Source organism: Psammomys obesus, unplaced genomic scaffold, assembly GCF_907164565.1.
Source record: "Psammomys obesus unplaced genomic scaffold, mPsaObe1.curated_primary_1811, whole genome shotgun sequence".
Taxonomy (NCBI): Eukaryota; Metazoa; Chordata; class Mammalia; order Rodentia; family Muridae; genus Psammomys; species Psammomys obesus.
In genome coordinates, this window is record NW_026596440.1 from 6,790,267 (window position 1) to 6,802,416 (window position 12,150).

General features: G+C 36.3%; 1 protein-coding gene across 1 annotated transcript in view; it reads right to left on the reverse strand.

The window, feature by feature from the left end:
• Ercc6l2 (ERCC excision repair 6 like 2) overlaps positions 1-11,853 on the reverse strand; it is a 90,672-nt gene extending 78,819 nt beyond the window's left edge. The window contains exons 1-3 of the mRNA XM_055598034.1: positions 11,775-11,853; positions 8,310-8,734; positions 3,208-3,327 (exon numbers count right to left, since the gene is read on the reverse strand). Of these exons, the coding sequence (XP_055454009.1) occupies positions 3,208-3,327; positions 8,310-8,734; positions 11,775-11,817 (588 nt within the window). The 5' untranslated portion in view covers positions 11,818-11,853. The remainder of the gene's footprint in view (positions 1-3,207; positions 3,328-8,309; positions 8,735-11,774) is intronic.
• Between the last annotated feature and the right edge of the window lie 297 nt (positions 11,854-12,150).

Here is a 12,150-nt window from a genome sequence, read left to right on the forward strand (position 1 = left end):
TTCAGGATGAGAAAGTTTGAAGCAGAGTTGGAGCTTATTAAGATTTTAGTTTAGATTCAAGCATGGATTTAACATAAAGAAAAAAAACTTAGGAAAAGGACAGTGCATTTCACATATGGACATGAGCTGCTCAAGACAGCTGAGTTTAAGTTTAGCATTAGCCATACAAATAACTTTGGTGGACATGAAGTTTCTCTATTAAATAATTTCTAACACCCTCCTCCCAATACCGATTTTCAGTGAACGAGATAATAGGGTATTCCTGAGATACACTGGACAGGTTTACAGGTGACAAATGTTGAGAGAATCCTTATTATATTGGGCCACAAGGTAGTGAATACATAGGTTCTTCCTGTAAACAAAGTTTATATAGTTTAGTGAGCATCTCAAAAAACTGCAGGTTTACAGCTATGGAAAGAGTAAGGCTAAAACTCAAGGTCATATGTGTTTAGGACTTATGCAAAGTTCATTACCTCAGTATTCTTATTTGAAACATCTCTATCATTTATATACACGCAATCCTCTCAGTAAATCTGCTAATTGTGCTGGACTTCCTTACACTCAGCAGGCAAGAGGATCCCTTTCTAACTTGCCTTAACTATAGGATTATGGCTTTTAATAAGGCCATCAAGCTTGGTTAAATAGAAAATACAGACCTATGTGGCCACAGTAACAGAGAATACAAGAAACAAGCAGATATTTCCAAACAGGAGACTACACAAGTTACAACATCAAAACATTAACGGTACTTTACATAGAAAACATTACAGTTATAATACCCTATAAGAATGCACACAAAGCTGAATCCTTCTGTCACTCTGTACCAAGTACTTACATTCATCTGGAAATTTTAAGATTTCTCTTTAAATAGTATTTAGTTTAGTAAAAAGAACAAAATTGGAGCTGAAGACAATTTAGAAAATAATAATGGAAGTACTACTAATCAAAACTGGAATAGACTAAAAGTAGTACTCAAAGGAACATTTGCACATTAATGAAAATAATCAGAATATAAGACAACACAAATTAATGAATTTCAGCTAAAGAAGATCTAATAAAAGTAATATATACTATGGCAAAGTATTTAAGTACATATGCACATACACATTAAAAAAAGGAAGGGAAGAATAAATGAAATCACCAGTGTCAGCTGAGGTAGCAACTGTATCATACCACAGTGAATACATTTCTTTCTTCCCATTCTTATTCTTACTCAAACACTTTTAAAATGTATTTACATTTTAAAACACACTACTTTTCTTCCCCTTTTCTCTTCCCAGTCTAATTGTTGTAAGTGGCATTTAATGGCATATGTAAATTCTGTAGAGCCATTCAGCACCACAGAACTGAACCCAGAGCTAAAAGTAAGGCTTAAATCTTTGCAATATTTAAATATACTAAGGATCACCATTCTAGGATCCAACTGACTCTAACACTCACTATGCATGAATGCTGTTAAAATAGTAAGATAATTTAAAGTAGTAACAAAAATACCATAAACCTGTACTTCTCAAATTTTTACATAAAAATGACCCTTCTGAGACCAGTGAAGTAAACTTGTACTTCTCAGCAATCCTGTGAATTACATAAAAGAAACTCGATCTTAGAACTTGAGGAATATAGTTCACCCCCATTAATAAAATAATAAATATTTTCATCAAATCACTCCATTTATTCCCATTCAACTTCAAAGATCCTGAGGACAACATAAAAGCACATGAGAAGACTGGGGCAAGAACACAGTTGGTAAAGTACTTGCTATGCAAGCTCAAGGACCTGAGTTCAATCCTTGCATCCATGTTTTTAAAAAGCTGGGTGGCAGAGAACCTGTAATGCCAGCACTGAGCAGGTAAAAACAAGAGGATTCCTCGGGCTTGCTGGCTAGCCAGTCTAGCTAGATCAGCAAGCTCCAGCTTCAGCTCGGGACCCTGACCCGAAAACTATGGTGAAGAGAGAAGACACCAGACATCAACATCTGACCCTTATCCTAGACACACTTGTGCATGTACTTCTGTATAAATATGTACACATACAAGCATTTACACATGAAAAGAACAAAATCCTAACACCCTATAATGACTTCATTGGTTTTTACAAATCTCTTATTTTATCTATAACCAGTCCACCTAGAACATGTCTAAACTTGTCTGACCTCAGCAGAGTCAGGCCCAATTTGTTACTTAGATGGAAAAAGTCTCTTGTTTTTATAAAAACAAACTGTATTTATTTATAAGAACATTTATGAGTACCATTCATTGTCATAAGCATAGAAGCAGAGACAAGTACACACCTGGTGTTTTTAACTTTCTTGTATGACCATCCTAAATATCAATGGTGTTAGTATTTTGGAACACAATCTGCTCCTGGGTTACCCAGCAACTTATGATGTCATCATGTGTTGCCTGCTAGGTGGCCACACCTGGAAGGCGTGGTTACCTTGCCCCTTAGAGGGCCAACCCCGACATGTGGTCTCTCTCTCTTACTCTCCTCTTTCTCTCTCTCTCTATCTCTCTCTCTCTGCGCTCCCCCTTTCCCTTTCTTTCTCTCTCCCCACCATGTCCTGTTTCCCCCACTCCCTCCATACCCACTTAATAAACCTCTGGCATAGAAGATCTGTTGACCCCAGCCTCATATTTCTTTAAATAATAACTAACAAATGGCACACCTTTGCTACCCATATCTGTATTGCCTCTTTTTGTTTTTATATAAATTAAAAACAAATTAAAAAGAACTATGTAACATACATATCCATACAAATTTAAGAAATAAATCACAGAAATACAGTCAATAGACTGAAATGCCCAAACAAGTATAAGCTGAAATTGATCTTACCCTTCTTGAGAAATAACTTGAACTAGAGATGAAATTGGCACCCTTCAAAAGTAGTCTTATAAAAGAAATATTTTTCTGTCTAAAATCTTTTATTAAAATGTAAAATACACAGGCTGGAGAGATGGCTCAGCGGTTAAGAGCACTAAGTGCTGTTCCAGAGGTCCTGAGTTCAATTCCCAACAACCACATGGTAGCTCACAACCATCTGTAATGGAATCTGATTCCCTCTTCTGGTGTGCATGAAAACAAAGTATATGTTCATACACATACAATAAATAAATAAATCTTTAAAAAATGTAAAATACACTGGTTTGTTTAAATGCTTCTGTATTTGCAATCTCAACTTTATGAGCAGAACACTTCTAGAGATTTTACCTTTTTGGCTGTAGAAGAGAGTTCCTTTTTCATACTTTTTAGTAAAAACTCTGGCATATTATTTTCAATATCTTCACGAGTTCCCTTTTTATGCAAAACTGCTGCCAGAAATGAAATAACCTGGAAGAAAAAAAGACTTTTTTGATCATTATGTATAACTTTATTGTACATGTGACAACCTAACACACTACAGACAAAAACATTGGTACTTTCTTTAACAAGCAACACATAAACTCTACAGTGCCATCTAATCTCAGAACAACTCTGCCCAATGAAGATGAATTCCTTCTTTATTCCATCATCTGAGATATTACCTTAGTATTTGTTTCTATCCATGGAAACTATCTTTTAAGTCTCTAGAATAAACTATACATTTTTCTTTTCTGGTAGAAAATAAATTCCTTCAAGGAAGAAGTATTTGCTTCATAAATTTGTGCCTTTGTTTATCTAATGGATGACTGAATGTTAATTTAAGATCAGCTAGTACAACTCATTAAAACATACTATTTTAAATAGCAGCTATTCTCCAAAATTTAAATGAGAAGGACAAAAAAATAAGAAATCACACAATCAACAGCAAGGAACATTTAATCAATTAAATACTTGCTGATTCAAATGTTAGCTCTGGTTGTCTAGCAACTATGTGAACTTCAGCAAGGTAATTAAACTCCCTAAATAGTTATCTGTAAAAATAAAAAAAATATCAGCAGGATTATTTGAAAGATTTGGTATGAAAGTGTATGAGGTGAAAAAAAAACTCATTATTTTAAAGCATAAATTATAATAGAAATATTGAAATCTAAAGAAAAATTATAAGAGAATTAGAAAAACAAAGGATGTGTATTTGGGGGCCAAAGAACAGGGCTGACAAAAGGCCTCATTCTAGCCCAGTACAGCAAAGAATTTACTTGGTAATTCAATCAAAGTAGCCTCAAACTTGTAGTACTCCTGCTTCAAATTTCCTAAGTGCTAAAATTACAGGTGTGACTATAATTTGCTTATCAGTGTACACCTTATGAGAAAAGCATTTTTCACTACATAGATATCTATGATTTAAATCCCAAATTATAGAAAAGGAATTATAATCAGATTTATTTGAAAAAAAGTTGATCATTTAAAAAAAAACTTTAAACCATAGACTCAGTAGTTATGAATATTAGTTATCTGCCACCACAAAAATTTTTTAAAATTAATGAAAACTCACAAGTAAGTACTTCATAGAATAAAACTGAGACACAAAATTATTTAAAAGAGGCTAGAGAAAACAAGACCAGGTTACCACAAAACAGCAATGATTAAGTACAAAGTAGTTAAAAACAATAAAGACACATACAATAGAATACTTTCAAAGTAATAAGGAGAACAACATAATCTAGATGTTTATACTCAGGAACAATATTCAAAAATGTAAAGTGAAGATATTTTTAGACAACTACAGCCAGCCAATTCATCACAAAAGAGCCATGCTCTTTTAATGCATAAAATATAAAAATATTAATATGATATGAAAACATTTTAAGTGAAAAAAAACATAAGCACAAGTAAATGATTCTATGCAAAAGAGTAGTAGCACAAGCAAAAAGTAAGAGCAAGACACATGGCAAACAGGCAGACAAAGCAAAGGTATACTGACACTATTAAAAAAATCTACAAATGGGGCTGGAGAGATAGCACACAGGTTAAGAAAACTAGCTGTTCTTCCAAAGATCCTGAGTTCAATTCCCAGCAACCACATGGTGGTTCACAACCATCTATAGTGAGATCTGGTACACAGACACACATGCAGGCAGAATGCTGTATAAATAATAAGTAAATAAATAAATCTTTAAAAAAAACGACAGCTTTTGTTAGCATCAAATGACAAGAATTTAGGCTATAAATATTTTATCTAAGTCAGGATTAGGGCAGTTACAGCTCCTAAGGTCAAAAGATGGCACAAAAAAGGAAAAGGCATACAAGTAAAAATTAAATAGTAAAATAATAGCCAAATAGCTTTAGAAAGCACACTGTAGATAAAAGAGACTAAATACTCTAAATAAAAAGCAAAGACTGGACCAGCAAGATGACTCAATAGGTGAAAAGCTTGCCACCAAGACAGACTTCCTAAGTTAGATGTGATGCCCACAGGGTGGAAAAGAGCTCCAGAAAGTTGCCTGACCTTCATGTGGACTTGTACATGTGTACACAGAAACAGCGCGCGCACGCACACGCACACACACACACACACACACACACACACACAGACACAGACACACGAAGCCAGAGATGAATGGGATTAGTGGAAGCAAAGGAGGCATATAAACAACTCAAACCTAGAGCAACTTAAATTTTTTTTAATTTTACCTACAGGTGTTCAGTGCATGCCCACAATTTATAAGTATTTAAGTCAGTTAGACTTAAAGTTATTTATGTTTGCAATTAAAAAAATATATAACTAAGTTTAAATATAACTGACTTCTGACTAGTTCTTAGAATATAATATGAATCATAGACAATTTATAATTAAAAGTTCAAGTAACAATATATTATTGTGGATATAAGTATCTTTTTGTTTTGGTCCCAGGTGTGGGATGTGGGACTGATTCAGATGGTCTACAGCAGCAGACTATTTGCTTCATGCAGGCTCTAAAAGGAGCTCTTTGCCAGTTGCAGACAGTTTAAGTCTGAGGACTCTGGAGAGAGAATAAATGCTGGAGGCCAAAGAGTGTGGAGAAAAGAAAGAACAAGACTACTCCTGCTTCCAACTTGCTGCTCCTGATGATGCAACTGTGAAATAAGAAGATAGAAATATCCTTGAAACAAGGATTGGACTGGCTCCAAGGAACCCGATGATCCTGACCAGCAGGAAGCAGCTAAGAAAGAACGGCAGCCCTTCTCCCACTAAGCCTTCTCTCTCCTACCTAGTGTTGGGGTGTTGGAAGGGACTGGACTGGAGTAGGGAGAAAAAGATATAAGAAACGGAAATAAAAGAGTTTTAAAAAACTAACGCCAACAATGTATTACTTGGAAAGAGACATGAGGAAACTTTCCCAGGTCCAAAAAAAAAAACAACAACAACAACAACAACCCACTCTTGGGGCTAGAGAAATGGCTCAGTGGTTAAAAGCACTGACTGCTCTTCCAGAGGATCTGGGTTCAATTCCCAGAACCTATATGGTAGTTCACAATCTGTAACTCCAGTTCTAGGCAAAACATCAAGGCACATAAAATAAAAATTATTTTTAAAAACACTACAGAGCCACAGCATTTAAAAACAAACAAAAACTCTTTACCTTAATTAGCATATTGGTTATACAGATACACATGTCAAAACCTATTTAGCTCTATACTTAAGAAGTGTGAAAATGTTAGTGTATAAAACTGTTTCAAAAGACAAGCCCACCCCCACACTCATGTACACTAACATGTATAAACGTGTATATGTACATTACATGTATTCCTTTAAATTTTGACAACTTGTCTTCAAAACTACAAAAAAAAAAAAAGATTAACAGATAAGACTGTAGCCGGGCTTGTCAGCACAGGCCTTTCATCGCAGCACGTGTGAGGCAGATGCAGGAAGATCTCTCTGAGTTTGAGGTCTACAAATCAAGTCTAGGAGAGCCAGGGCTACACAGAGAAACCCTGTGGAAAACACACACAGAGAGAGAAAGTTTTTGAAACTAATTTCAATGCAAATAATGAGAATGTGCTTTACTGTGAAATATTTACAAAGGTGCTTACAGAAAAAAGTAAAAATAAAAACTTAAGTCTGTCACATCTAGAACCAGCATTTCAAAAATAAAATACCAGTCTAGGAAACCTTTGTTTTCACTGACATTCCTTTCTAAAGTCTGCAAGCAAACATTTTTATAGGCCATCTTTCCTTACATGCAATCATCTCTTGATATAGAATGAGGCTGGGAAGCAGCACATCAAACATTCACCCAAAGGCTTAGCCTCTCCCCTAACCCCCCAAAAAGTATTTCTCATTTAATAAAAAAAAAAAAAAACACTTTTTTTTTCTACTCACAGGACATAAAAAGAAACAGAGAGTGCTTCAGAATCACACTTTAAATGATGTTTGTTTTGCTTGCTTCAAATAAGTGCTAGTGCAAAATCAGAGAGCACAGCAACAAATGGGATGTCTTCATCACACCCCACCCCTCAAGGCTCACAGATAGATACAGAAGAGGAAATGGAAAGATTGTAAGGGTCAGAGGTTACGGACAACTCCAAGGAAATAGTGTTTTCTAGATATAACAGGGCTAATGTACACATGAACTCAGAAACTGTGCCAGCATGAACAAGACCTGCACAAGTTCAAACCAGGCAACATCCCAGAATGGAGACTAGGAAGTGGGCACAAAGTCCCACTCCTAAACAAGAAACTCTTTACAACTGATAGCTGGTCAAAGAGGGAAAATCTATTTCCTTCAACGGAGTGACATGGATGTACCAACCACACTCCAGGGCAGGCATTATGCGCAGGAGTCGTTGACTAACACAAAATGGATTCCATGGGTTTTCTGTTTTTCTTTTGAGTGTGTGTATTATTGTTGGTTGGTTGGTTGGTTCCTTGGTTTCTTCTTTCTTTCTTTCTTTTTTAAGAGAAAAAGAAGATTACATTGGAAAAGGGAGAAGATTTGAGAGGAGTCGGCAGAGAGGAAAGAATATTATCAAAATATATATATATTTTTTAAATTTTAAATTAAGTGCTGTTTGAATGGAGATCTAGCTCACTTCTTGTTACAAATCTCTAGTCCTACAATATGAATTACACACCAAACCCAAACCACAATTTGTCTTTAAAATGCAAAGGCTATTTTGCTTCTGTTTTAAAGGGCTTGGGGCTCTGGAAGTTAATTAACTTTTTACATCATCTACAGTATTTTCTCTAAGAATAAAAATGAAGAAAAAATATTATTCTCCAAATACTAATGAAGTACTGAGGATAAAATGATGAGACACTGAGTCATTTTCCTCAATTCTAAAACTTTATCATGTAGCTGGAGACAAACAAAACCTCTAGTAACAGGCAGTATTACAAATAGAGATCTGCATAGCGTCGTCACTCATACACATGAGCTGATTTTTAACAATAAGTTAAGTAACATAAATACCTGTACTGTTTTTCCAAGTCCCATGTCATCACCAAGAATACACCCTCTTCCCTGGATGTAGTGTCTGTAGAGAAACTGAGCTCCCTCTCTTTGGTAGTCTCGCAAGTACCTATTAATAGTATAAGGAATGGAGTCTCCATCGTCAGATAATTCAAAAGCAGTAGTCAAGGATGGAATTTTTTGATCTGGGAAATAAGGTTTTTCTAAATCTTCATCATCAAATATAAAACTTCTGGAGCAATCTTTAGTTGGTTTTACTTCTTGAAGTCTTGGAAGAGGCATTTTCTTTTCTTGAAAATCTGAATACAGGACAACTGCAAATGGCTTCCCATTTTCATCCACAGTGATAGACTTTATGCTTGCTTCACAAAGCTTTTTATTATCCAAAGAAGGAGCAAGACATCTTTCTCCTGGACACCATCTGTCTACAATAAGGAAGAAAATTAAACTTTCAAAAAGAAGTCACACCTCATTTACCTACTGAGAAAAGCAATTTTAACATATTTTCAAAGTAACTGAAACAAATAAGTTATATTTATTTTCATAGATTTTTTTTCCTAAAATATATTATCTTTTTTTTCTATAATCACTAGAATAATCTATTTTCTATAGCTCTTATCCTGGCTATATGTCATTAAAAATATAATTGCCAGGTTTAAGACTATATTGCCAAGATATTACCTTTGATGACTTCAATTAATGGATATGAGCCATGAACATTTATTTTCATTATTTGCCTGGCTGTTGTTAGATCTGACATACAACCATAGCTGAGATCCACTGATTTAAATATTCTTGGTGAGTCATGAACATTATACATTCTCCTTTTTATGATACAGTAAAACAAATAAAGAGTAAGCTAGAATCTTCAGGACAGCAACTCTTTGTGGGATGTGCTTTTTATATTACTCCCTCCTTCTCTGGACATAGGTATACAACTAGCCAAAGGGAGCTTTTATTTAACTACAATGATGTCACAACTGTCATGGCTTATTCCTTTTGGGTTTTGAGTTCTAGGAGCCAGAGACATGACTCTGAAGTTAAGAATATTTGAAGTTCTTGCAGAAGACCAGGGTTCAATTCCCAATATTCACACAGTGACTCACAACTACCCATATTCAAGTTCTAGCCACCACCCTCTTCTGATTTCCTGGGGCACAAATATACATGTCATACCCAAAACACTCACACTCATAAAATGAAATAAATCTTTAAAAAAAGAGAGAGAGGAAGTAAAAGATCCTTTAAGAGCCTCTCATTTACTAAAGATTGATCTTCTCTACACATGAACTTACTATGTATTAACTGTTCAGCCTTCTGTTTTATTTTCTATCCTGAAGATATAGCACCATGAATATAAAATATGCTGTTAAGTACTTTAAAGGGTACTAAGTAGATGACACTAAGTAAAAATAATTTCTTCAAATGGAATTCCTCATTGCAAGGATCCAAGAAATATATGGCTCTATCTGTACAGATATTGGAAATTATTTCTCTTACACATTCAACAATGATACCACAAGAACATTCATGATTTCCTGGGATCTTCCTGAGAAGCTCCAGTTAGAGCTTCATAACATTTATGGTTATAATGACAGGTATTTGCCGCCTTGAGCAAGAATGGCTCACTGTGACAGTCTATCCACTGTTCCTCAAAAAGCATTATTCCCACAAATTTGGTAAGGTGGTTTTACAATAGTTATCCTAAGTATGCATGGAAAAACATGTTCTCCCACTCTATTCTTGTAGATCCAAACTGAGAACTGTTACACTATTATGAAATTAACACCCTACTCTACTCTACAGGTAAAAGGATATGCAGGTCAGAGTGCCTTCTTTCTGGGACAGTGCTAACCGAGCCCAAGCTAATGATACACTACATTAATTCTTAACATATTATTTATGTTTTAAATGATGCATCTCCCTACCTACAAAATAATCCTCTCATTTCAAAGTCCTAAGTCCTCAATTTCACACTAAACATACATGTTTAAACATCAATTATTCATCATACATTGTACCACACAACTGGCATAAAATAAAGAACAACGTCACAATGGTAGTTAGTAATTGCCCTGCGTCTTATTAACTGGCATCATTTACAGACAACTTTTCAAGGTAAAAACCATTAGCCCCTATACCTCTTTTTATATTACTCCGACATGCAATACACCACAGTCTGGTTTCAGGTTTTACTTCAAAAACAGCTGGGTGTGATGGTACAAATCTTTAATCCAAGCACACAGGAAACAGAGGCAGGAGGAACTCTGAGTTCTCTGAGTTAAGGGCTAGTCTTGTCTACAGAGCTAGTCCCAGAACAGCCAAGGCTACACTGAGAAACCCTGTCTCAAAAAAACAAACCAACACACAAAACAAAATGAATGAAAAAATAGCGTTTTTCTCTATGCCAACATCTCTAGAAAGCAAGAGCTGAATTCTAAAAGCTTTTTTTCTATAGTCACCTACTAGCTATCTGCTATTATTTAAAGACTATACATTCTCTTACTCTTTACAGCAAAAGCAGCCGCAGACAATAACTGAATGAGCATGGCTGTATTCTAATAGAATTTTATTTTAAAAAAGCAGCATCAGATTTGATTTTGCCTATGAGTAGTAAGTAGTTTGATGACTTTTCCCTTAATACATGCCACCATCACTTTATCTTGAATTACTCATAACCAAACTCTAGCTCTAGTCTAGCTCATTTAGTAGATAACCCATTATTCTTTCAGTATTTTATGACCACAATAGCATTTGCACTGTGTTTAAATATGTTTACTTGTTTTTTTGTGTGTTTTTTTCCACTGGACAGAATTTCCTCTTCAAGACTACCCCCCCCAGGGGGTATTTTCAGTCAATGAATATAGAAATGAAGGATGCCTAAGACATCTATGAACAAAGTGTACTATTCCATATCCTTTTTCTCTATTTTCTCTTGTACACATCCCACGTACACCATCAATTCATGAGTATTCAGTTCTACTGTTTTCTAACGTCATGTCCAATGGTTTGACGTACTGAAGAAACTGAGCATCAATAGTTGAAATATATTTATGTTAATTAGTCTAAGTATCTGATTTTTTTTTATCTACACAAATAGGTCTCTCTCATCTATTTAACAAATTCGTACTACTGTCTAATAACTGGCACATACAAAGACAAAATAAAAATATCTGACATTTATCGAACACTATGGGTCGAAATGTAGTCACTTATATCTAACAGTCACGAAACTTAAAGATCCCCATTTTACAGATAAGGAATCTGTTCCCACTGCTCAGCAAGTAACTGTGAGGCACAGCACTACATCCTCAAGTATGGGTTCCTAAAAATGCCAAAGACAACGACTTCCCGCGGTGAGAGGGCTCTAAAGCCTCCGCTGCCATTCTCAGAACCACGCGGAAGCCGCTTCCGGAAGTGGCCTGGGGCGTGTGTTTGCCTGAGACGCGAGCTCGGAGCTCATACCTTTGCGGGAATCCCCGCAGGGCTGCGGGGCAGAGGCGTCCATCAGGCCAGGGGGAGGCGCCCGGCAGCCCCGCTGCGCTCAGCACTCAGCGTTCGGCGGCGTGGCGAGCGCCGAGCCACAGGCCCGGCGCCGTGTGGGGCCTCGCGGGGGCCGGGCAGGGGCGGCGTCACCCTGGGGAAACGCCAGCGCCGGACAGGCCGCCGCCGGGGTCTATAAATCCCGCGAGAACGGGCACTGCGGCCCTCTCCCTCGCTCAGCTTCCTCCAGACATCGCGAGAAGATGAGTTAGCCTTTAGGCAGACAGGAGCAGACGTTCCAAATATCGCGAGAATTGGTATCGCTCCGTGCCGTCGAACCTTTTTGGTGAGGGAATTC